Genomic DNA, 25,544 nt, shown 5'->3' with positions numbered 1-25,544 from the left:
CAGAGGCTAAGGAGAATGATCTCCCCTCCCCCGCTTTCTCCCTGTGACACTCTTTCAGATACCTGAAAACTGCTATCCTGTCCCCTCTCAAGCTTCTCTTTTCCAAACTAAACAAGCCCATTTCCTTTGGCCTTGCCTCATAGTTCATGTTGTCTAGACCGTTCGTCATTTTTGTTGCTTTTCTCTGGACCTTCTCCAGTTTCTCCACATCTTTCTTGAAATGTGGTGCCCAGAAGTGGACACAGTATTACAAATGAGGCCTAATCAGTGCAAAAGTAGAGTGAAAGAATGACTTCTCATGTCTTGTTCACAAAACTCCTATTAATGCATCCCAGAATGATGTTTGCTTTTTTTGCAACAGGGTCACAGTGACTCATATTTAACTTGTGGTCCACTGTGACACCTAGATACCTTTCTGCACTACTCCTTACTAGACAATCACTTTCCATTCTGTATGTGTGAAACTGACAGCACCAAAAGTAGAGATGGGACCTACTGATGGGACAAAACAAAAAGTTGTATGAAAGCCATCAAAATTCTTTGCTGATTAAAATAGCATCTAAGGATCTTCGCTCCGTGGACTTTGATTTAGCAAGTCTAGTAAAGACTGGCTAACTTGAACTTGGAGCGTACCCCTGAGCAAACCTCTCGTGGTAGGGACGCCTGCCGCCAAACTGGCTGTGTCTGCTGCAGCTGCAGCAGCAGCTTCTCACTTGGCCCCAAGCTGCTGCAGCAAGAGAGGGCTAGGGATGTCCTCTCTCCTCAGGGCAGCCTGCATACTGAACCCCTTTTCCCCAGCCTCACTCGTGACTAAGGAAACCAAGATGACAAGGCCAATAGTCATCCTGTCTTTTGAAATACCTTGGATATTTCTGTTGTTAAATGTGTTTCCAGTTTGCTGCTTTGAAACGTTTCATCATGTTCTGCTAACCCATGTTAATTCTACTTATTCTGTGTTTATTCTAGATACTCCCACTTGGAAATACATGGATCAACCTCTTTTCAGGGATGCTGCGATTCAGCCTAATGCTTGGGAGTCAGCTTCCCAGAAAACAGAAAAAGGTTCTGAACCATCTCTTCAAGGCTTCATGTCTGATGCCCAGCCAAAGAATTTTTACGTTGCTAGTCCAAAGCTGCCCAGTGCAGCGACAACAGAAAAGTGCTTTATGCAGATCACAGGCATGACCTGTGCATCATGTGTGTCAAACATTGAAAGAAATCTGCAAAAAGAAGATGGTAAGATGTCAACCATTCTCTAAAGTCCTGGGATCTTCTGGAAGTGAAAGATACTGCATTCCCTCAATAGTAATTAATACCTAGCTTTTAACATCCATAGATCTCAATGTGCATCACACAGGTCACCAGCTTTCCAGTATCATCCCACTTTACACATGGGAAAGCGGATTCTCTAGGGCTATGGCTACACTACCGTTTTTTTTTTAGGAAGAGGATATGCAAATTGCGCTTGCATTTGCATATCTTCTTCCACATCTTTTTGCAGAAGAGGTTTTGCCAATAAAAAGCCCCGTGCTGTTTGTCGGAAAAAAAAACCCCTCTTTCGCAATATCCTGTAAACCTCGATTTTTGAGGAATAAGGGATCTCGTGAAAGAGGGTTTTTTCTGACAAATGGCCCCAAAAACACGGGGCTTTTTATCGGCAAAACCTCTTCCACAGAAAGAATCGGAAGAAGATATGCAAATACGAGCGTGATTTGCATATCCTCTTCTGCAAAAAAAAAAAAAAACAAAAAACCCAGCAGTGTAGCCATAGCCTAGGAGGGAAGTGACTTGTCCAAGGTCACCCAGCAGGACAGTGGCACAGTCTGGAATTGAAACAAAGTCTCCTGATCCCCAGTCTACTAGTCTCCTAAAGCTCTGTTGTTCTTATCCAGGTTTACATGTGTTTTTGTGGTTAGATGTAATTAATACTCTTATTTACATAATTACATACTCTCATTGATATTAGCCATACTACTATATTCAACCTGTCAGTGACTGTACCAGTTGGTGGATATACTGGATAGTAGTGATAGGTGGTGGACAGACCCATAGTAAGAAGCAGCCTTATCCCAAAGAGTATCCAATCTGATTGTTATCTTTTTCCAATGGGAAGTGCATGAATAAATTAAAGGGAATAATGTGTATCTTGAGAAAAGGAAGCTTTTGTCCTATTTTGTCAAGATCCTCGTGCATAACGCTGGAGTGGAGAGAGTGATTATTGCTACTCAGTATCCATGCATTATATTACTGGGGTGCTCCTTGGTTATCAATTGCATTTTATGTGCCTCAAAGGAGGTATAGTGTCTAATATAACCCAATTACTTCCATTGCAGGTATCATTTCGGTGCTAGTAGCACTGATGGCAGGAAAAGCCGAGATAAAATACAAGCCTGAGAGCATTCAGCCCCTTGAAATAGCACAGCTGATCCAGAACTTGGGCTTCAATGCTACAGTCATAGAAGATCATACTGGCACAGATGGCACTATGGAGCTTATTGTGAGTATCATGGCTAGGAATGTAAAGGGTTAGGGGTTCGAGTACAAGTTGGACAGGAATGTCTCTTTGCAAATGAGTCTATTTTAGTGGTTATGTTTTCAGTCAGCATCACAGCTGTGCAGGGATGTAAAAGGTTCAGTAGTAAGTCTCACCCTTAACAGGTGAGGTTTACCAGTTCCAGATAACTGGTAGGGGCTGGAGCAGCTCCCTGCCCACCCTGGGCGAGAGGCTGCTGCAGCAAGGGGCCCACCACAGGCAGGGATTGCTCTGACCAGTTGGCCGGAGCATCCCCTGTCTGTGGCAGGGCTGGCTCGGCTGCTCTGCAACAGGTTACACGCTCTGGCTCCCTGGAAATGAGGCTTGCAGGAGCTCAGAGCCCACATCGAAGCCTCTCCAGGAGCAGGGCCAGCAGTCCTTGTCAGCCCCGCTCCCTGGGAGGCGGCTTCGCTGGAACAGTGAAGCCTTCCCGCCCAGGAGTGAAGTCAGCAGCCCGTGCCAGCCCCACTCCTAAGGAGGTGGCTTCACTGCAGGCTCTGCAGTATAAAGCAAAGCTGAACTTTATACTGCAGAGCCTGCAGCACATGTAAACGTAGAACTAAGATTTATTTGGTGGGTACACAGGTAACCTTTTAAAATAACTTTTTACATCCCTAGTGCTGGCTGATGATGATTTCCTTAACTAATAAAATGATTCTAAAGGGCAAAATTGTTTCTATGTATTAGGTAAAGAAATAGGAACAACTACCCAAGTGTACAGAAGAGCCTTTGCTTGGCAGGAAAACACCGCACTCCTCATGAATACAGTGCAAACCTATTTTTTGTCAGTTTCACAAGCAATGTAAACTTTTTCTTAACTTTGAAAAGTCCCAATCAATCAGCATTAACACATCTTCAGACTTGTTAATGCTTTTTTCTTTTATGGCTAGAATAATGGTGATCAAATGCATAATAATTAGAGCCCTGGAGCTCTGCGGATATCTGCTTTGTATCTGCTGATGCGGTTGTATTGTTTGCCCTGTTTGTGGTTCATGGATTGGATGCAGATCTATATTTTTGTATCCATGCACTCTTAACAGTGAGACAGGGTAAAAGGTGGCATGTGTTAGTATGGATTGAAAACAAGTTAATTATTGCAGATGCAGATTGGATGTGGATCCACATTTTTGTATCTGCATAGATGTTTATTAATAACAGCTGAAACTTCATGCAAAGATTGTATATACACTTTGCAAAATGTTTATACAGGGCCAATTACTACTATGCCCTATTTCCATCTTCTGAAATAAAGGCTGATTCTCTGCTTCTCCCTCCCTTCACCAGTCCCGCATTGCTCTCAACTGTAGAGATCACTAACTGCATTTACATTTCTGTCTTCAGATTACGGGGATGACTTGTGCTTCTTGTGTTCACAATATTGAATCCAAACTAACCAGAACTAATGGCATCTTCTATGCCTCAGTAGCACTTGCTACCAGCAAAGCTCACATCCAGTTTGATCCTGAAATCATTGGGCCTCGAGATATTATACGAATTATTGAGGTAAGTCATTAAAACAAGCCAGTATAAAATATACGGTGATGTTAAAACAAATGGAAGTGACTAAAAGTGCCGAAAGGCTTACTGACATTTGCAGCTTTAGATAAAGTACACTTTCCTGTATGGGAAACAGCCAGTAGTGTATGGTCAGTGGGGGCTACATACTTCAAAGGGTAGCCATCAGGGACATTCACCATTTCAGTGGGTTTTTTTTAAAGTATCAATACCCAGTACAAGTGTGATGCACCCCTTTGTTACTGCTCAGTGTGCTGCATCAGGGACTTTTCTGAACTGCAGATAGGCCAATAGAACATTTCCTCAAATTCCTCTCCACAGGAGACTCTGAGAGCATTAAACCCAGGTAAATACCCCTTTGAAAATGTACAGTAGAACCTCAGAGTTACAAATACCAGAGTTACAAACTGACTGGCCTCCTGAGAGGCTGCACAAGTGCACAGCTTACAAGGAACATTGCCCAGGATCAATCCCTGGGGCACTCCCCTTGATGCCAGCAGCCAACCAGACGTTGAGCCATTGATCTCTACCCTTTGAGCCTGACCATCTATCCAGCTTTCTGTCCACCTTATTGTACATTCTTCCAAGCCATGCTTCTTTAATTTGTCAGCAAGACTGCTGTGGGAGACCATATGAAAAGCTTTGCCAATGTCAAGATATATCTTGTCCATTGCTTCTTCTTTGAATGCTTGCTCATGTCCATTCTGATTAGGTGTACGTGCGCTGCGTGCATGGATTCCGGAGCTTTTTTCCCTTAGCAGTATCCATAGGGCCAGCAGGGAGCCCCCTGGAGTGGTGCCAATATACTGGTGCATATATACCCCTGCTGGCCCCTCCACCCCCTCAGTTCCTTCTTACCGCCCGTGAGGGTAGCTGGAGCATGCTTTCAGGCTGTTAGCCTATCTCTTAGCAGTTGTATTTCCTTTATCTGTTGTACTATAGTTAAATTTGTAGTTTTATCTAGTTAACAGCTACTTAAGTACTGTAAATAGTGTAATTAGTTAGATAGGGGAGCACAGCAGGACTCTCCCCGTAAGGGGAGAGCATGCCAGGGCCCCAGGGTTTTAAACCCTGTGCTTCCTGCTCTAAACCTATTCCCTATGGAGATCCTCACTCCCACTGCCTGAAGTGCCTGGGAGAAGCCCATTGAGCAGAAAGCTGCTCTATTTGTAAGAGCTTTTTTTTTTTTTAAGCCCCGGACCAAGAAAGAGAGGGACTCCCCGTTGAAGCTTCTATTAATGGAGTTGGCACTGCAGCCCCAGGGCGAGGAGCGCCCCCTCTCCATCCGCAGCACGCCGTCAGCCGCACCTGTGTCAAGCACCAGTCAGAGGCCGATAAGGCGCCAAGGCATAGGTCGCAGTCCCCGACGCCGAGAGGCTCCAAGGGCTCAAGGGGACGCTTAACGGAGAGGAGTGCCCAGAAGGTGCGCCCTAAGGAGGAGCACCTGTCTTCTAAGGCCTCAAAGAAGAGGCGCAGCCCAGACAAGGGCAGGAGCTCGGGTCTGCCCGCAGGGATAGGGGAGGTCCATTGTCCCTCCATCCCAGAAACTTTTGAGGCGGCCCGAGACCTCATTGAGATGGCCGTGGAGGAAGAAGAGGGCCCGGTGCCGCAGGGGCGGACTGCGCTGGTGCAGGGCTCAAGCGCCCCCCAGCAGGCTCTGACAGCTGGGCCGTGGGTCTCTCTGGGCGAGGTGCAGGCCTCGGCCCAGCACCAGCAGCAATTCCCGGTGCCAGCAAGAGCACCGGCTCCGGATCCAGGACGGACACTGGTCTCGACCCTGGCCCCCTATCCAGCAGCAGCGGCAGTGGCACGGGGAGCGAGTGCGCTTGCGGCACCGACGACCCCGGTACTTGGGCACCCAACGGCCTATACGGCACCAGTGCAGGGGCCAGCACCGCAGCTGGGCCCGTGAGCAGTGCAGGGGCCCACACCATATTATGTGCCAGTTATGGCACTGCAGCCGGTGCCCTGCACAGCACCGACGCTGCTGTCTCTCCCCGCACCGATCCCAGCTCACGCCCTGGGAGCACCGGTACCGCAACAGACTGCGGTGCAGCAACAAATGGCGGCACCGGTTGCTTATTTACCGGCCTACCAAATGCAGCTGGGCACGGTACCGCCACAGCACGTGCCTCCACTTATGTCCCCACCGGCACCGCGTGTGGAACACAGGGGCAAGCCATCGGCCATGGCGGCGCAGCAAAGGGTGCAAGCGTCATTGGCTCCTCCCTGCTTGGCATCGGACTATTCATCGGAGTCCGAGGCTGTATCGGTGACATCAGCCCAGTCATCGTACAGGTCCTGATCCCGTCATAGCTCTTGTTCAACTGTTAGATCGGGTCACCGGGACTCAGCGGACCAGCAGCAGTGGCAGGGACAACCCCAGTGGCCATTCTAAATGCCCTGGGCTTACCACCAGGCCCAGGGGCCCCCTCCTACGGTGTCGGTGGCTGGGTCATCCCGAAGGAGTAGCGCCCCATCAGCCACCCCATTAAGAGCCCCTCCACCTGAGGAGAGCCCGTCCATGGCGACAATGCCTAGGCCTCAAGTAATCGACCAAGGGCAGGAGGCTACGACCCAGCCGGGCTCGGCCCAGATGGGCATTTCGGCTGGAGGGGAACCGGAGGCGCAGCTCGGTGGGGATGAGGTAGTCCCTCCAAGAGAGTCCTCATTGTCATCACCAGACGAAGCTCTGGCAGACTCTGCACCTCGGCCCCCTTAAATGGACGCAAGGGCACACCAGGAGCTGCTCCGAAGGTTGGCAGTTAACCTAGCGGTCCAGCACGAGGAGGTCCACGAGGACCAAGATCTTATGGTGGACATTCTCACGGCAGCGGGCCCTGGGCGAGTGGCACTCCCACTGAATAAAATGGTGGACAAGCTGTCAAAGACTCTGTGGCAGACACCGGCCTCCATTGCGCCGACCCAGAAAGGTGTGGAGAGGCGGTACTACGTACCTCAAGCGGGGCACGAGCATCTTTTCAACCATCTAGCCCCGGGGTTGATAGTAGTGCAGGCCGCGGGGCAGAAGGAGCGTCAAGGGCCTCCGGGCCCCACCCCAAAGGTGAAAGAGCCCAAGAAATTGGACCTGCTTGGTCAGAAGGCCTATGCCACGGGGGGTCTTCAGCTACGTATAGCTAACCAGCAAGTGATGCTGGGGCGTTATGCCTTTAACACGTGGGCAGCAATGCAAAAATTTGGCAGCCAGCTTCCCCCTGAATCCCGACAAGAGTACGGGGCCATGACAGAGGAGGGCAAAGCAGTAGCGTGTACGTCCCTCCAGGTGGCTCTGGATGTGGCCGATTCAGCTGCCTGCACTATGGCTACTGGGGTGGTCATGAAGCGTAATGCGTGGCTGCAAGTGTCCGGCATCCCGTCCAAGGTGCAGACCACTATCCAGGACCTACCTTTCGAAGGGTCGGGCCTGTTTTCAGAGCAGACTGACTCCAAGCTTCATAGCTTGAAGGACTCAAGAGCGACACTGAAGTCGCTAGGGATACACACCCCGGCCCCGCAGAGGCATTCCCTCCAGGCTAGAAGCTATCCCAGACACTTTCAGTGGGGGCAAAGCACTGATAGGGGCCGCAACAATAGCCGCCCCGACCTCTTTAGAGCAGGCGTAGAGGTCCTCGGTCAGACTCCGAGAGAGGCGCAGGGCCGTCACCTGGCCACCAGACTAAGCCTTCATTTTGAAGGTACGCTGGGGAGCAGAGTACCAGTCACACCTATCTACCCACCCTTTGGGTACCGTCTTTCCCTTCTTTACCAGGAATGGGTAAAGATCACGTCGGACCGCTGGGTCCTAGACCTGGTAAAACAGGGGTATGCTATCCCCTTCCTTTCCTACCCTGTCCCCCACTCTCCCTCCCTGTCCCTTTTCAGGGACCCCTCTCACGAGACACTCCTCCAGCAGGAAGTGTCCAACCTGCTGGCACTAGGGGCTATAGAAAGAGTTCCCCCAGAGATGAGGGGAAAGGGTTTCTACTCCTGCTATTTCCTGGTATCCAACGCGAAGGGGGGCATGCATTCCATATTAGACCTACGAAACCTGAACACCTTCATAAGAAAAGCAAAGTTCAGGATGGTGACACTGGCTTGCATCATCCCATCGCTCCAAAAGAGGGACTGGTACGCTGCTCTCGATCTCAAAGATGTGTACTTCCACATTTCAATTTTTCCAAGTCACAGAAAGTTCCTATGGTTCCATTTCCAGTTTACGGTCCTCCCATTTGGGCTGTGTACAGCCCCGAGGGTGTTTACCAAATGTATGACAGTGGTAGCCGCGTTTCTGTGGCGGCACAGGGTCCAAGTGGACTATTGGCTGCTAATGGGCACGTCTCGAGAACAGGTGCTAGATCATGTCACACGGGCGAGGGCTTTGTTCGGGAGCCTCGGCCTACTCATAAACGACGCCAAATCCTCATTAGACCCCATGCAGGTGATAGACTTCGTGGGGGCCCATTTAGACTCGCCCGCGGGAAAGGCGTCTCTACCGAGGGACAGATTCCTTGCTATCCGCTCGTTGGTAGCGGAACTACAGGAGTTTCCCACTACAACGGCAAGGACCTGTATGAGGCTCCTAGGCCACATGGCGGCGTGTACTTATGTGGTCCAACACGCTAGGCTGCGCATGCGCCCATTGCAGGGGTGGCTCAAAGTAGCACACAACCCTTTGAGGTCGCCATTGGATGCGGTGGTGACTATACCTCAGGAGATCCTATGCTCACTAGACTGGTAGAAGGACGAGGGCACGATTCACCAGAGCGTCCCCGTCAGTGCAACTGGTCACGGACGCTTCAGACATGGGGTGGGGAGCTCACCTGGACAGCCTCAGGATGCAAGGTATGTGGTTGCCAGGGGAAGTTCCCCTTCATATAAATATCAAGGAGCTGTGGGTGGTCAGGCTGGCCTGCAGGGCGTTCCTTCCCCACTTACAGAACAGGGTGGTGGCGGTGTTGACAGACAACACTACGGCCATGTATTATATCAACAAGCAGGGTGGGACGTGTTCCTCTCCCCTGTGCTGGGAAGCCCTAGAACTGTGGGAAATGTGTGTAGCTCACGGCATTTGCCTAGAGGCCTCTCACCTCCCGGGAACCAGGAACGGGCTAGCGGACAGGCTCAGCCATTCGATTTAGGCACACGAGTGAGTGCTAAGGTGAAACATACTTCACAAAGTCTTCCAGAGGTGGGGGTTTCCCCGTCTGGACCTGTTCACAACACTGAGCAATGCCAAGTGCTAGGAGTACTGTTTGTACATGGGGCACGGTCTGGGTTCTCGGGGCGATGCGCTGCAGATCAGGTGGCCCAGAGGTTTACTCTATGCCTTCCCCCCGTTCCCCCTGATCCACGAGATGCTCATCAGAGTGCAGAGGTTCGGGGTCCAGGCCATTCTGATAGCGCCGGTGTGGCCTTGCCAACACTGGTTTACCACCCTGTTAGATCTAACCATGGAGGGACCACTCAGGCTACCTCTCGTGCCAGACTTAATCACACAGAGCTGCGAGGCTGGGGTAGCACTCCACCCGAGCCTGTCATCCCTGCACCTCGCGACGTGGTTCCTCAGTGGCTCTTGGTTACGAAGTGAGCCTGCTCCAGAGCAGTCCAGGAGGTGCTGTTAGAAAGTAGGAAGCCATCCACTAGAGCTCTTTGCGAGGCTAAATGGAAGAGGTTTACTTTGTGGCTAGGGGGCAGAACGCTTGCTCCGGGTGAAGGGGCGGTCCCGACTGTTCTGGAGTACCTCCTCCACCTGCGGGAGCAAGACCTGGCCTCAGCCTCCCTGAGGGTACACCTGGCGGCTATAGCGGCTTTTCACCCCGGGGAGGGTCAGAGGTCCATCTTTGCTAATCCTATGGTTAAAAGGTTTCTGAAGGGAATTGACAGGATGATGCCATATGAGAGACCACCGGTCTCGCCTTGGGACCTTAACCTGGTCCTGACTGCCCTTATGAAGCCGCCATTTGAGCCTCTGGCATCATGCTCTCTGAAGCACTTGTCTTGCAAGGTAGCTTTCCTAGTGGCCATTACCTTGGCCAGGAGAGTGTCAGAGCTTAGGGCACTGACTTCAGAACCACCCTACATGGTGTTCTTTAAAGACAAGGTGAGGTTGGTCTACACTCGTGGTTTCTACCCAAGGTTGTCTTGCATTTCCATCTCTCCCAGGATATTTACCTACCGGTTTTTTACCCCAAGCCACACGCATCACTCAGGGAGCAGGCTTTGCACTGCCTGGATGTTAGGAGGGCATTGGCTTTTTACATAGACAGTTCGTGAGGGTTTCGTAAGTCCCCTCAATTGTTTATTTCAGTGGCAGAAAGAATGAAAGGGTTGCCAGTCTCGGCGCAGCATATATCCTTGTGGATTACTTCCTACATTCAGCTATGCTACGAAGGTGCGGGTAGGTCACTGCCGTGCATAACGGCCCATTCCATGAGAGCCCAGGCGACGTCGGCGGCATTCCTAGCTCGTGCCGATCTTGGAAATCTGCAGGGCAGCGACATGGTGGTCGGTGCATACCTTTGCGGAGCATTATGCGATTACACAACTGGCCAGGGAGGATGCTGCCATTGGGAGGGCAGTTCTGAGATCTGCAGAAGGATAATTAGGTAGTTAGTCACCTTCCGACCCCCCTCTGGGGGTGGGGGGGGGGGACATGGCTAGGGATTCACCTAGTCAGAATGGAGAAGGAGAAGGAGAAACAGAAACTTCGTAACTGTAGTTCTTCGTGATGTGTTGCTCATGTCCATTCTGCATTGCACCCACCTCCCTGTGTTGGAAGGAACCGGCAAGAAGGAACTGAGGGGGTGGAGGGGCCAGCAGGGGTATATATGCACCGGTATACTGGCGCCACTCCAAGGGGCTCCCTGCTGGCCCTATGGATACTGCTAAGGGAAAAAAGCTCCGGAATCGGCGCACACGGCGCACGTATACCTAATCAGAATGGACATGAGCAACACATCTTGAAGAACTACAGTTATGAGGTAAGTAACCTCTTCTTTCCCTGTATCCACAGAGCCAGTTCATAGAAGGCAGTCAGATTGGTTAGGCATGACTTACCCTTGGTGAATCCATGTTGTCTGTTGCTGATCACCTTCTTCTCCTTCAAGTGTTTCAAAATGGATTCCTTGATGACCTGCTCCATGATTTTTCCAGGATTAGAGGCAAGTCTGATCGCTCTGTAGTTCTCCGGATACTCCTCCTTCCCTTTTTTAAAGATAGGCACTACATTTGCCTTTTTCCAGTCATCTGAGACCTCCCCTGATCACCATGCGTTTTCAAAGATAATGGCCAATGGCTCTGCAATCATGTCAGCTGACTCTCTCAGCATCCTTGGCTGCATTAGATACAGCCCCATGAATTTGTGTATGTCAAAAGTCTTCTACAAAAGTCTTCAACCTGTTCTTTCACTAGCGAGGACGGCTTTTTCCCAGCTTGGGATCACCCTCCCCTTTGTCCACCAGATCTGTTTCTAGGTGTTGAGTTGTGGAGGGAGTGAGATCAGGTAATGGCGTCACTCCCCCTTTTGTATAGTTTCTTCCATCTTGCTGGAAAGGTCTTTGCTGTGAGGTGGATTAGTCCACCGCCATGGCATGAGTGCTTCCTCCAGGAAATCTCTAGGATAGTGGATTCTTTTCATGATGGGTATTGAGCCATTAATGCTGTCTGGCTACGACGTTATTGTACCTTATAGGTTGGTTGTGGGAGGTCCCAACTCACAACCTATTTCAGTAATATATTCTGCAATACTTCATAATCTCACCAACAATCAGAAGTGAATGTAAGCCAATGCAGTGCACAGGTAAGACGGTGGCTGAGGGAGAGTAGCGTCTGGATAGTGCCAGCCACCATACACTGGCAAGGTTCCCCTCTATGTCTGACTTCTCTCCCAACAAGAGCTGAAACCACCACCACCCTGTGGCCCCCAGTCCTTGTGCTGGAAGTTTCTATGTGTGCGGGGGTGCAACTGAGTGGTGGTGGTTTCAGCTTTTGAGGGGGAGGGGTGCCAGATGTGGAGGGGTGGGTCACCCATGCCCAGCAACCGCATGGAAACCTTACCTGTATGTGTTGGCCAGCACCATCCAGGGCCCCAGCCTTGGTGGCCCTGAGCCAGCACCCACAGTCTATGGGCGGAGCAACCACCGCACACCCAAGCTCCAGCTCTGAAGCTTTGGCAACATGGTCCCTGCTGCCCTGGCCACCTCTGGGATCCAGTGACCAGGCAGTGCAGTTGCTCCTTGCCCAGCCCTGAGCTTCCTGCACTCCATACCACACTTAAATTTCTTACAGGTGCTGTCCCCAAGTGGGTGTTGCAATAAGACAATATCTGTAAGAAATTTAAGCTACTTTCACCCCTGCATACAGTGATAGCACATACAATCCCACAGAATATTAATGTTCGGCTTTTAAAATTATACCTCAGTAGGCATCCTTTGTATAAAACATATCCAAATTATATAATGGTGGTGAGTATGGGGGTTCCAGGATGATGCTTAGAGATACAGTGTGTCACATGAACAGCCTCCAATCCCAAAGTATTTATAACTCTGAGGTTCTGTTGTACCTCAATTTTAATTGGAATGGACTCCCATAGTTCAGAATAATCAGTGACACAATAGATGTTCAGAGCAGACTCTTAAAGCAAAACACCTTATAATATGCCTCTAATAAAATAATACCAGCTCACAGTAACCGCTGTGTTCATAAAATCCTGTTACAAAGTGCACTGCCATCACACCAGTTTTGTTAGGGATGCTTTTCATTTTATCCAGGGGGGCAGAAAGGGAGCATAATTTTTCTGTGAAGTGTATGGCAGAAAATACTATGACAAGGAAACAGATTGTACCAATATCAGTTACATTAATTTTGTGCCCTAGGATATTTCTTCAGAGAGTTTTTCTGAGCTGCACAATTGATATAGCCTGACAGTGAGTTGCCATGTAAATGGTGGGGGTAACAGAGAAAAGGTACATTAAAGTGGTGGTGGTTCTGTAAATCAAATCTTACTATTGGCCTTTCAGATAATACCAGCTACCAAGTACAAATGTACTGGTGGCGTTTTTATTCCAGCAGCTCTGCAAATTTCCACTCAGAGTTCAGGCCCAGTTGTGCTGGGCACAGTACAGGCAGTCCCCGACTTACGCGGATCCGACTTATGTCGGATCCGCACTTACGAACGGGGCTTTCTCGCCCCGGAAGTCGGGGCGAGAAAGCCCCGTTCGTAAGCTGCTCCGGTGCCCCTGGTCTGCTGGAGACCGTCTCCAGCAGACCAGGGGCACCGGGCGGGTTCCCGCGCTTCTGAGGCTTTGCCAAAGCAAAGCCTCAGAAGCGTGGGGAACCACCGCTGCTGCCGCTTCAGTCTGGGTGCCTGTGGTCTGCTGGGGACGGTCCCCAGCAGACCACAGGCACCCGGACTGAAGCCGCAGCCGCGGCGGGGTCCCGCGCCTCTGAGGCTTTGCGAGAGCAAAGCCTCAGAGGCGCGGCACCCCGCTGCCGCTGCGGCTCTGCTCCCCGTGTCCCTGGTCTGCTGGGGGGGGGGCGCAGCTAGTGTGCTCCCCCCCCCCCCCAGCAGACCAGACTTTTGTTTTGGACTCTGGGGCAGAGCAGCTGGGGCGCTGCCGATTGGTCCCGCAGCGCCGCTCTGGGCACTACTGGACCAACCCGGCAGCACCCCAGCTGCTCTGCCCCAGGTCCTGATTCAGCCGCTGCTGGTCAGTTTCAGCAGCGGCTGAATCAGGACGCCTGGGGCAGAGCAGATGGGGTGCTGCTGGGTTGCTCCAGTAGCACCGAGGAGCGACGCTACTGGAGCAACCCAGCAGCACCCCAGCTGCTCTGCCCCAGGGGTCCCCAAGTCAGCTTCTGCTGAAACTGACCAGCGCTGACTACAGGAAGCCCCAGGCAGAGTTGCTCTGCCCCAGGCTTCCTGGAATCAGCTGCTGATCAGTTTCAGCAGCAGCTGACTTGGGGACGCCTGGGATTCTTAAGTTGATTCTGTATGTAAGTCAGAACTGGCGGTCAGTTTCAGCAGTGTCTGAATCTGGACGCCAGTTCCGACTTACATACAGATTCAACTTAAGAACAAACCGACAGTCCCTATCTTGTACGTAACCTGGGGACTGCCTTTATAGATGCACAAGGAAAGGCAGTCGCATTTTAATTATTTTAATGTTTTGACTCCTTTCTTGCTGCTGACCATTGCCGGTTCTTGTTGCTTTCTGTGGTGGCATACATCCATAGCACTGTACCGTTAAGGAAATCCTATCAAGGTTCAGAGACTCACCAGATGTATACTCTCCATGTAGTTTGTTTGTTTTCATTTTGCATACAGTAGAACTTCAGAGTTACAGACACCTTGGGAACGGAAGTTGTTCATAACTCTGAACAAAATGTTACAGTTCTTTCGAAAGGTTACAACTGAACATTGACTTAATACAGCTTTGAAATTTGACTCTGCAGAAGAAAAATGCTGCATTCCTTTTATTTTTTTGTAGCTTACATCTAAGATAATACTGTGCTGTATTTACTTTCTTGTGTGTGTGTGTCTACTGCTGCCTGCTTGTGTATTTCCAGTTCCAAAATGAGGTGTATGGTTGACTGGTCAGTTTGTAACTCTGGTGTTCTATTGTATTTGTTTTAAATGTTTCCTGAGTGATGTCTGAGAGGGAATATCTGTCCTTCCATATTCCCAGCTGCGCCCAACATCAAACCTAAGAAGTTTGATTTGTTATGGTTGAGGGTATGTGTAACCTTACTGTCAATGTTTTCTACTCCATTATCAGCCACATAATCCGAGCTCCTCTCATTTTGGCAGGCACTATAAATAAATAAACAGGAAGCATTCACCAAAGTGTCCCCTGTTCTGACATTTCTGATCTTAAATTATATATCCTTTTAGAGGAAGTTTTCATCTGCTGTACATAATGAATCTCAATTAACCAAACTCTTTTGTTTTGTTTTTTAATAAAAAGGGAATTGGTTTTCAAGCTGCTTTGGCTAAGAGAGATCCCAGTGCTCATAATTTGGATCACAAAAAGGAAATAAAACAGTAAGTATGACTGTAACAAAGAGAAGGCCTCTATAGTGTGGCAGGAAATTTGGTTTATGCTTGTGCAAGGCATATTTCAGATGTACTTGCTTAGTGGTTTGCGGTTCAGGTGCTCTTATGCCCATGTAGATTACCTTTCAGTGTTATTTGTAGAGAGTTAGGTATCTGAGACAAGCAGGAGACAAAGGAACTTCTTCGTAAGTGAAAGGTTTAAGCCCTGGTAAGAAGCAATGAATTGGAGCCAATTCTGCCCAGGGCTGAATGGCCTCAGATCCGTCAGGCTATGTCTACACTACAGCGCTATTTTGGGATACCAGAGGTATCCTGAAATAGCTATCCTGCATCTTAACAGCAGACCCATTATTTTGAAATATAATAGGCTTGCTCTTCCAACGCCCCTGTGAACCTCATTCCATGAGTAAGGGACACTTCAGAATAGCGCTTTATTTCATAATTTGGCGCTGTGTAGACAGCACCAAATTACAAAATAAGCTATATTGAAATTGACTCAAAATAAGCTACCCAATTTGCGTAGCTCAAATTGTGTACCTTATTTTGAGCTATGGGTGCAGTGTATATGCAACCCTCAGGGAATTGTACATGTGCAGAGTTTAGCCCAAGGACTACTAAAGTGTACTCCTAATGCCATGGATTCATGACTTCTATTTTTCAGATGGAGGAAATCTTTCTTGTGCAGCCTTGTGTTTGGAATCCCTGTCTTAATCTTAATGATTTATATGCTAATACCTGTTGGCCAACAGCATGGCATGATGGTGCTAGAACAGAATCTGATTCCTGGATTATCTATTTTAAATCTTCTCTTCTTTGTCCTGTGCACTTTGGTTCAGGTATGAAAACAGTATTTTTAGGTATTTCCTTTCAATGTCCCCTTACATAATCTGATTTTAAGTAAAAAAAAAAAAAAAAAAAAAAAAAATTAGATTGGAAAGCCTTAATCGATTGCATCTATCCACCTGTAAATTCAAGATACATAGGACAAAGTAACTCTATTAAAACTGGTATTGATAATTATAATGTATTGTGCAAGTATGATTTTGTGTGTGTAAGTATGTGTGTCTGTCTATACATAGCAGCCAAGTTGCGTGTGTTACCTGTATATATAGATAAGGTGGCACCCTCCCCAAAGAATTCAGTCTAACCAGGCATGAAGTGACAGGTGAAGAGAGAACATAAAGGGGTGGCATGTTGGGATGAACATCATGTTAGAGGAGTTAAGGTCCTGAATTCAACTCTTGATTTGGTCACTGACTCACTGGCACACCTTGGTCAAGTCACTTCATCTTTGTGCTTCATTCTCCCTACATAGTAAAAAAGGGATAATAGTGCTGACCTTTTAACCTCTCAGGCTTGTTGAGTCTGTGACAGATAAAATAGAGAGAATAAAGGAGGGCTGTGTACAACACAGAGCAGTGAGATGGTAAAGGCAGCACAAGGGTGGAGATAGAGAAGTGAAAAGGGGGTAAGATAAAAGAAGAGTGAGACAGAAGTAATGGGGCAAGGTAAGGGGGGGAGGGAAGATTAAAACAGACTTAACAGTGAGATTCAGATATTTTTTCCATACTGCATTCCTGTTCTGTTGCAATGAGGCTTTAAAAGCATTTCCTCCTAGTCCTGCTATGACATGATTACATATAACCATTTAGAATGTTTCTATTTAATGGGCCTAATTCTCTGTCACACATACTGATGGAAATTAGGAGTGACCCCATTGCTTTTAATTTGTGTTACAGTAGCGTGTAGAGGGGCCCTGTCTAGACAGGAGACCACACTGTATAAAGTGCTATACAAAGAGAACAAAACAGTCCCTGGCCTTACCAGTTTACATGCAAGAAATTTCATTGAAGTTATACGATGGTCAAGCCAGTCTGAGCTAAGAAACAGGCTCATTAACATCAGTTTCACTATTTACAACTTTGCTACAATCTGTACTGTATATGCTCTGCTTTCACTGCTGTGATTAATATGCATTTGTATGTACTTTCACTGACAGTTCCTCGGTGGATGGTACTTCTATGTCCAAGCCTTCAAATCACTAAAGCACAAAACAGCCAATATGGATGTACTCATTGTGCTGGCCACAACTATTGCTTATGTGTACTCTTGTGTGATCTTGGTGGTAGCTATAGCTGAAAAGGCAGAAGAAAGCCCAGTCACATTCTTTGACACACCACCCATGTTGTTTGTATTCATTGCTCTTGGGAGATGGCTTGAACACATAGCAAAGGTAACCTGTCTACACGTTATGTATGGGTAAACAGTCTACATGTTACGTAGACTTATGTACAGTAAAGATGAAAATAATATGGGATCTCTATGAACAGAAACGGTTATATGTTTTTTGATAGCATTTCTGGCATGCAATGGGGTGTACGCTGTAGTTTGATAGCCTTGTGGATTACTTTGTTAACTGTACACACAGGATCATAGAAATGTGGGTCTGGAAGGGATCTCGAAAGGTCATCAAGTCCAGCCGCCTGTACATGTATACTTGAAATACCAGACGCATGATGCGTGATATAATATTTTTTATTGGGCCAACTTCTTAAGCGTTTATCTCTATTGTTTTCATAGAGTAAAACATCAGAAGCACTTGCTAAACTAATCTCTCTCCAAGCTACTGAAGCGACCATAGTGACTCTTGGACCTGATCACTCTGTCATCAGGTATGTATGATTCTCCCAAAGCTCGTCAGCCTACTGGCTGACTAGATCAAAGCTTATAATGGTAAAAGCATTTTTGTTCCTATGTACGATATGGATCACATTATTTGTCTCTCTTAACTGGGTGCTTCTTACAGGGAGGAGCAGTTGGCTGTTGAACTGGTTCAGCGGGGTGACATTGTAAAGGTAGTTCCTGGTGGGAAGTTCCCAGTTGATGGAAAAGTCATTGAAGGCAGCTCTATGGCAGATGAATCACTCATTACTGGTAATTTTCTTTATGCTTAGCAAAGCTAACTGGCTGCTGGATCCCCTTCTTAAACCATTCATACTTGTTCTCCATATTCATTCTGAGTAGTGAAGAGGCTTGAACCAAACTTCCTTATTTGAATAACCACTCCTCTTGGCTTTGGGAACGTTCTGATACAGATTCAGACTACTTTATGGGACTAGCCTTTATGCCAGGCTGATTGGAAACAGTCTTTCAAATGATGGTTAAAACTGAATTACTATCCAGCATGTAGCAGGCTATCTATTATTATGCACCTTTGCTCTCTGGCTACTCAGGTATTTGTCCTGACCTTGTTGCTGTTTTGTCCTAGGGGAAGCCATGCCAGTCACTAAAAAACCTGGGAGCACAGTGATTGCAGGTTCTATAAATGCACATGGCTCAGTTCTTGTTAATGCAACTCATGTTGGGTCTGACACCACCCTGGCACAAATTGTGAAATTGGTAGAAGCAGCTCAGATGTCAAAGGTAAGCCTAAAATTATTGCACTTTATATATACCAAAGCTTTTGCTCTTGTGATATTTGCATTAGGATCAGCAAGAAACAGACTTTAAAAATAAAACAACTGTGTTATGAAATAAGGGCTGGTAGATGTTACTATGTCTATTCTATGCTATCTCTTTTTTTTTGTCATAAAACAAATATCTTTGTGTTTTGTTTTTCTAGGCACCCATCCAGCAATTGGCAGATAAATTTAGTGGATATTTTGTTCCATTTATCATCATCATTTCAACTATGACATTACTAGTGTGGATCACAATTGGTTTTGTAAGCTTTGATGTCGTTGAGAAATACTTTCCTGTAAGTAATGCCATCAGTCCCATATTTACTCTTAACAGCCCAGTGGAAGTCAGGTAGCTTTTGGACTTCCCAGAGGTCTGATCCTGCCAGATGCCATGCACTCTCAGTTCTCAAATGTGTTAGATTTCTGTGTAGAATAGACAAAATACATTCAGGTAGTTAATTTTTGGCCAGCCTCAACAGACTGATCAGTCCATCTTCGTCTCTGCATGGGATTCTTACAAAAATGAAATCAATGGAGATATACCAGGGATGAATCTGGTCCAGTGGCTGGATATCTCAGAGAGCCGAGGAACTGCTGACAGGTAGAAAACTGCCTGTGCTGCTGCTGATCATGGATCTGGTCTTCAGAAAGAAGAATGCATATTGGTTATTTGTAAGAAGTGTAAACTGTACTGCCAGGCTGATAGAGTGTGAGAGGTTGTGCATCCTGGTGATGGCATACCCATTCTATGAGGCGGCGGGGGAGAGGAAATGTGGAAAACACAGCAGGTGGTATTATCACCTGGGAGCCAGTCTGCATAGCATTGCAATGCTTATTACTTCAAGAGGTAAATCTCCACTGGAGCTGGGTATAAGCAGAATTGTGGGGGCCCTTGTGGGGATGAAAGACGTTTGCAGGTATAGCAGGAGAGAGGTGTAATGCCAATGGCTCTCCCACTGTGTGGATCCATTGGCTATACTTGATTATGGAACAGGTCTTCTGCTTCTCCCAAACTGATGGAGGAGCTCTTCTCTCTCCCCCCCTCGTCTTCCCCTCCACCTTGCCCTGGAGCCTGCAGTGGCTGGTAGCCCCACTGGGTGCAGAGGTGGGCTGAGGGTGGGGCAGTCTTGCCAAGGGGGAGGGTGCAGGAGCTGGCTGGAGAGTTTGAGGGGGTTGGGGATACAGGGTCTGGGCATGAGATGGATGTGGGACAGGCTGGAGCTGGCATCAATTGAAGGTAGGGAGGTGGGTCATCAGCTTCCCCAGGGCTGGAGCTGGCAGGGGCGGGGCAGGCGGCTTGCTCTGAGGCTGTGCTCAGCCACCAAGCGGCCTGCCCTGGCTGTGTCCCAGCATAGAATCATAGGGCAGGAAGTAATGAAGTTGAGCCCCCTGTGCTGAGGCAGGACCAAGAAAACCTAGACCACTCCTGACAGCTGTTTGTCCAATTTGATTTTAAAAGCTTCCAGAAATGGGGACTCCATGACCTCTCTTGAAAGCCTATTCCAGAGGGTCACTACCTTTACAGTTAGAAAACTTTTCTTAATGTCTAACCCAAGACTACTCAACTTTGGAAGCCCCAGGGCCACAATGATACTCACAGCACATGCCGAGGACCGCAACTTAAGTGTGGTTGCATTTACACGCAAATATATATGCAAATAACTTCTTTCACACAAAGCCCCGGTGCTCCTGGCACCTCCTCCCTGGAGGCTAGGAATGCTGACACCCTGTATTCCTCTGTTATGGCCAGCCCGTCCACTTGCATCTTTCAGTGCTCACCCTGCCTGGGAGATGCCTCACCCTTTGGAGCGTGTTCCCAGTGAAGGCCCTGTTCAAAGGATCCCACCCACGGGCCGTGTGTTGAGCCCTGCATAAACCGAAACTGCACTGTGGGCCACAAATAAACAGGCCACGTTGAGTAGCCCGGGTCTAACCTAAATCTCCCTTGCTGCAGATTAAGCCCATTACTTCTTGTTCTACTTTCAGTGGAAATGGAGAACAACAGATCACTGTCCTTTTTATAATAGCCCTTCACATATTGGAAGACTATTACTCGGTTCCCCCTCAGTCTTTTTTTCTCAAAACTAAACATGTCCAGTTTTTTAAACTTTTCCTCACAGGGCAGGTTTTCTAAGCCTACTGTCATTCTTGTTGCTCTCCTCTTGACTTTTTCCAATTTGTCCACATCTTTCCTAAAGCGTGATGCCCTGAACTGGGCACAGTACTCCAGCTGGAGCCTCAGCACTGCTGAGTAATGCAGGACACTTACCTCCTGTGTGTTACACACAACACTCCTGTTACTATACTCCAGTTCATAGTCGCCATTTTTGCAATTATATCATATTGATGACACATTTATTTTGTGGTCCACTCTAAGCCTCAGATCAATACTGCCACCTAGACAGTTATTCCCCATTTTGTAGCTGTGATTTTTATTTTTCCTTCCTAAGTGTGGTACTTTGCACTTGCCTTCACTGAATTCCATCTTGTTGAATTCATACCAATTCTCTAATTTGTGAAGGTCATTTTGAACTTTAAACCTGACCTCTACAGTGCTTGTAATCCCTCCCATTTTATTGTCATTGGAAGGTTTTATAAGCATATACTCTATTATCTAAGCCAATAATGAAAATATTGAATAGTTCTGGACCCAGGACTGACTGCTGGGAGGCCCACTAGAGACACCCTTCCAATTTGACAGCAAACCATTGCTAACTCTTTGAATGCACTTTTTCAGCCCTCTGAGCACTCATCTTATAGTGCAGGGATGGGGAACCTTTTTTGTGTTGGGGGGCTGCTGACCCACAGAAAAATCAGTCGGGGGCTTCACACAAGTGAGAAGCAGGGAAAAAACCCTCTGTGTGGCCCCAAATGAGAGAGAGAAAGCTACTCCCCATGTTCTCCTCACACACCAGAGCCTGGGGGGGCCCAGCCTACTAGATTTTGTGTGCTCCAGTCCCATGAGGAGGCAGTGCAGGCTCCCCAGTGTTGGGGGGGGGGGGCTTGAGCTTTGGGGGCCAGATCTAGGCAAGTTGAGGGCCACATCCAGCCCCCGGGCCTGAGGTTCCCCACCCCTGTTATAGAGCTTTCATCTAGACTGCATTACTAAAATCAAAATACATCATGCCACCCTGCTCGCTCTGTGGGTGTGCCTGGTAACTATAATCGGTTGTTCTATTTTCCATATCTGAGATTTCCGGATAGATGCGTGTTTGAGATTATTGCACCTGACTAGGCACTTGGTGCACAGCAAATGTACCTTTCTCTTTTTTGTTTTGTTTTTTTCCTTGCAGCATCAGAACAAACACCTCTCAAAAGCGGAAGTAATACTGAGATTTGCATTTCAAACCTCAATCACTGTGCTGTGCATTGCATGCCCCTGTTCCTTGGGCTTGGCTACTCCAACAGCTGTGATGGTGGGCACAGGAGTTGCTGCCCAGAATGGTATTCTCATCAAAGGTGGAAAACCTCTGGAAATGGCCCACAAGGTTAATATCTTATCATGGAAATATTGCATTAATACCATTTACATTGGTGGCCAGCTAGAAAAAAAAATTCCCAGAAAATTCTAATTTAATCTATTGAAAAGTATATTTTTTTTAAAAAAATTGGTCATTGCTCTTAATATTTTTGAAGGTAAGTTCTTTTTGGAGTCAGAAAGAGGCAGTGTTGCATAACGGTCACAGCAGAGGAGTACAAGCCAGCAGATCCTGACTTTTCATCACTGCTAGGACTACTGACTTCCTGTATGACTGTGCACCAAGTTGCTTTCATCTTTGTTCCCTAACTTTCACTCCAGCTGTCAAATGGGTTACTACAAGTATTTCCCTCCCTGTGTTTCAGGAATCTTTTGCCATTTAGTGAGTTCATGTTTGAACTGCTTTAAAGTACTATACAAATGCTGCTGATGATTGGTTTTCAGAACAGCATCTAGAAGCTGTTCTACTCAGGTTGAGATCAGAAAATGCATGCCGTGATTTAATACTTGAGAGATTGTCAGATGAGTTCAAATAAACATTTCATAAAATTTGTGCTCAGTGTTTGCCATTGAAATTGCAACACTCATAACTAATTATTCTACAGTAATATCTGAAATATCCCAGCTTTACTGATACTTGAAATAGGCAATAACAGCATTGTTTAAGCTACCATGATGAGGTAGTTTATGGTAAATGCTGATATCGGAATGATAATTACTCAGTTAAGAAAATTAAGTAGAATTGGAGCACTGGACAATTCATGATATAGGTACCTTACGTTGTGTAGATTATTTTCTTTATATTCTGGCAGAGAAGGCTGAGTGCCAATAAGGTGCTTATTTTGCATGTTGTGTGTGTATAGAAAGCAAAATATTCATGAAGGAGCCAGTAATTGTTTATACTTCTCAACCACACATGCACTTGAACAGAGACATTATATTGCACAGATGCTAGGTCTAATATGAAGAACTCTTTCCAACTATTCTCATACTTGCTGTGCTTGAGATTAACTATGGCAGCAGTAGTTGAAATGTGTTATTTCTTGCAGATAAAGACTGTGATGTTTGATAAAACTGGGACCATCACCTATGGCGTCCCTAAAGTCATGAGGATGCTCTTGCTAGGGGATACAGTTAAGCTGTCGCTAAAGAAGATACTTGCAATTGTCGGCACTGCAGAAGCCAGCAGTGAGCATCCCTTAGGAACGGCTGTCACTAAATACTGTAAGGAGGTATGTATATCAAATACAGCCCAAGGATATGTCTGAGCTGCAGTATTGCACTGAATAAGCCAGACACAGCTGGATAGATCTGACTTCACAGTGGGACTTGTCATCTTTACAATCCATTAGGACCTCATATCCGATCATGGGCAGCAGCTCTTAGAAAAGCCAGGTTTATGAACACCATTGCGAGCAAGGTTTCCAGCCTGAGGATGGTCGGAAAATGTTAAGCCTTATCTTCTTGCTTCTGTGTAAAGAATGATTTAGACTTGGGATTCCCGCTTTCCATTCCTGGGTGTTAATAGGTTTTTAGCGTCAACAGTGAACATAGCTCCCTGCTTGACCTAAATGAAAGATGTTTATACTGCTGCATCATGGGCAGAGTCACAGTTCCAGTTGTGTAAGATAATAATTAACCCACAGACTTGTAATTAATCCTAACCATGGCAGTTAGGATCTGCTAGGTCATTCTCGCTGTCGCGTCCAGGTTTTAAACTTTCTATGGCTGATGATTGGTCTTAATAAAAAACCATCTGGAATCTACTTTCCCTTGCTGATTTGTCTGAGTCTATAAGGTTTAGATTACAGTGAAGCATTTATTCTAGCCAAGCTTTTGATGACTTATAATAATGAGTAATTTAGCTATTGGCAGGGGGGGTTTTACACTGTGATTTATGAGATTTATGGTGTTCTATGAAGCTGCATGGTTTAGTGGGAAGAGCACTGAGTTGAGAGCTTAGAGACCTGAGTTCTAATTCAGTTTCTGCCACTGACCTAATGTGTGACTGTAGGTTAGTAGCTTCACCTCTCACCATTGGTCTGTCTTATTAAGATCAAAGCCCTTTAGGGCACAGGCTGTCTCATGGTGTTTGTTACCGTATCTGACATCATGGGTCCTGGATTGTGGTTGGAATGTCTAATAATTATGATGCCTGGGTAATGGCCACATAGTATACATTTCCAAATGAATACTTAAAACGGGTGCCTAGAACATGGAAGGGCAATGAGACCGGACTATGTGGAGAGAGAACTGCTAAGCCGTACCTGGCCACAAGGAGGTGCGCTGGCAATTCACCAATAGGAATGGTGTATAGTCCCTTCCTGCCCATTGCCTGGCAGTAGCTATTACTGTTAGTCATTTGTCTGATCACTACATTTAGCCAGAAAGATTTTAACAAACCCAAGTATCACATGAACAGTGAGCCCAGCTGAGAAATGAATTGATGATTAGTCTCCAAGATTACCCATCTCTATGTACATTGGCAAATACCATCTATGGCCTATGTTCCCCATATACTTCAGGAAGAAGGAAAACACCATCAAAACAAAAAAGGAAGGCACAGCTTCCCCTTATGCCTATATAAAAGCCACTGCTCTACTGGCCAACGACAGCTGACACACTCATTTTCCTTCCAGATTTATCTTTTCATATCTAACACATCAAGTATAAACCTTTAGGGGGGAAAAGCTTAGAAAACTAAAACGCCCATTTAGAGTCATGTCCTTCCTAGCTGGTAATGATCTGGATGCCTGCCTTTATATTTTTAAACTGGTTATCTTCTCCTAGTTGCTGCCTTTGAAACTACTCTTTCTTGTGCGTGAGTCACTTACATAACATTAGTTCACTCGGTTGTCATCATAGCTTGCATGTACGGCCCTTACCTCTTTGCATACATTTGCAGTACATTCACTGACCTGTCCAAATTACCTTTTGCCTACTACTCAATAGCCCATGGGTAGCTCTGTTGAATTCAGTGAATATCTTGGAAATTACTTGGATCCGTTAGTTTTATAATTTGACTATTTTTTTTCTCTTTATAAATGTAGAGGTATAAAAAATGGTCTTGGTAACCTGTGACATGGCCCGCTCACTGCCTGAGCGTCTCCTCGTGACCAGGTGTGGCTTAGCAGCTCTCACCCTTCTGCTGGTTGCTCCACCAGTCTCCATTTTGTAACTCAGCCCTGCGGCCAGGCACAATCTTTGTTTCCTTTCCTTTTGGAGTAAAAAAGTTCAACAAACAGAAGTCCAACAAATAATTCCCAGAGCTTGTGTCTGGTCTCTGGCCCCAGTGGTTCCCACACCCTCGCCTCAGAGCTTTCTAACGTCCTTGTTCACTTCTTCAGACTCATGCCACCTTGTCAGTGGCTCATGGAGATATCTAGGGCCCCCCACTACATCAGGTAGCAACACCAGGGTTCATATAACCAGCAGCCAAGGTCTGGCACACTCCCACTTGCTGCTATGTCCTTGGGCTCCTTCTCTCACAGCTTTCCTTTGGTT

General features: G+C 47.1%; 1 protein-coding gene across 4 annotated transcripts in view; it reads left to right on the top strand.

Annotated features, from left to right (window-relative positions):
* ATP7B (ATPase copper transporting beta) overlaps window positions 1-25,544 on the top strand; it is a 77,543-nt gene that overhangs the window by 36,189 nt on the left and 15,810 nt on the right. For all 4 annotated transcript variants that reach the window (XM_075919099.2, XM_006124896.5, XM_006124894.5 and 1 more), the window contains exons 3-14: window positions 967-1,236; window positions 2,334-2,497; window positions 3,875-4,036; window positions 15,013-15,089; window positions 15,763-15,937; window positions 17,101-17,334; window positions 17,682-17,773; window positions 17,908-18,035; window positions 18,370-18,524; window positions 18,724-18,858; window positions 21,856-22,050; window positions 23,090-23,272. In XM_075919099.2, the coding sequence (XP_075775214.2) occupies window positions 967-1,236; window positions 2,334-2,497; window positions 3,875-4,036; window positions 15,013-15,089; window positions 15,763-15,937; window positions 17,101-17,334; window positions 17,682-17,773; window positions 17,908-18,035; window positions 18,370-18,524; window positions 18,724-18,858; window positions 21,856-22,050; window positions 23,090-23,272 (1,970 nt within the window). The remainder of the gene's footprint in view (window positions 1-966; window positions 1,237-2,333; window positions 2,498-3,874; window positions 4,037-15,012; window positions 15,090-15,762; window positions 15,938-17,100; window positions 17,335-17,681; window positions 17,774-17,907; window positions 18,036-18,369; window positions 18,525-18,723; window positions 18,859-21,855; window positions 22,051-23,089; window positions 23,273-25,544) is intronic.

This window comes from Pelodiscus sinensis, chromosome 1, assembly GCF_052426305.1.
Source record: "Pelodiscus sinensis isolate ZL-2025 chromosome 1, ASM5242630v1, whole genome shotgun sequence".
Lineage (NCBI taxonomy): Eukaryota > Metazoa > Chordata > Testudines > Trionychidae > Pelodiscus > Pelodiscus sinensis.
The sequence above is the reverse complement of the archived record's forward strand: the minus strand, read 5'-3'. Positions and strand labels throughout refer to the sequence as shown.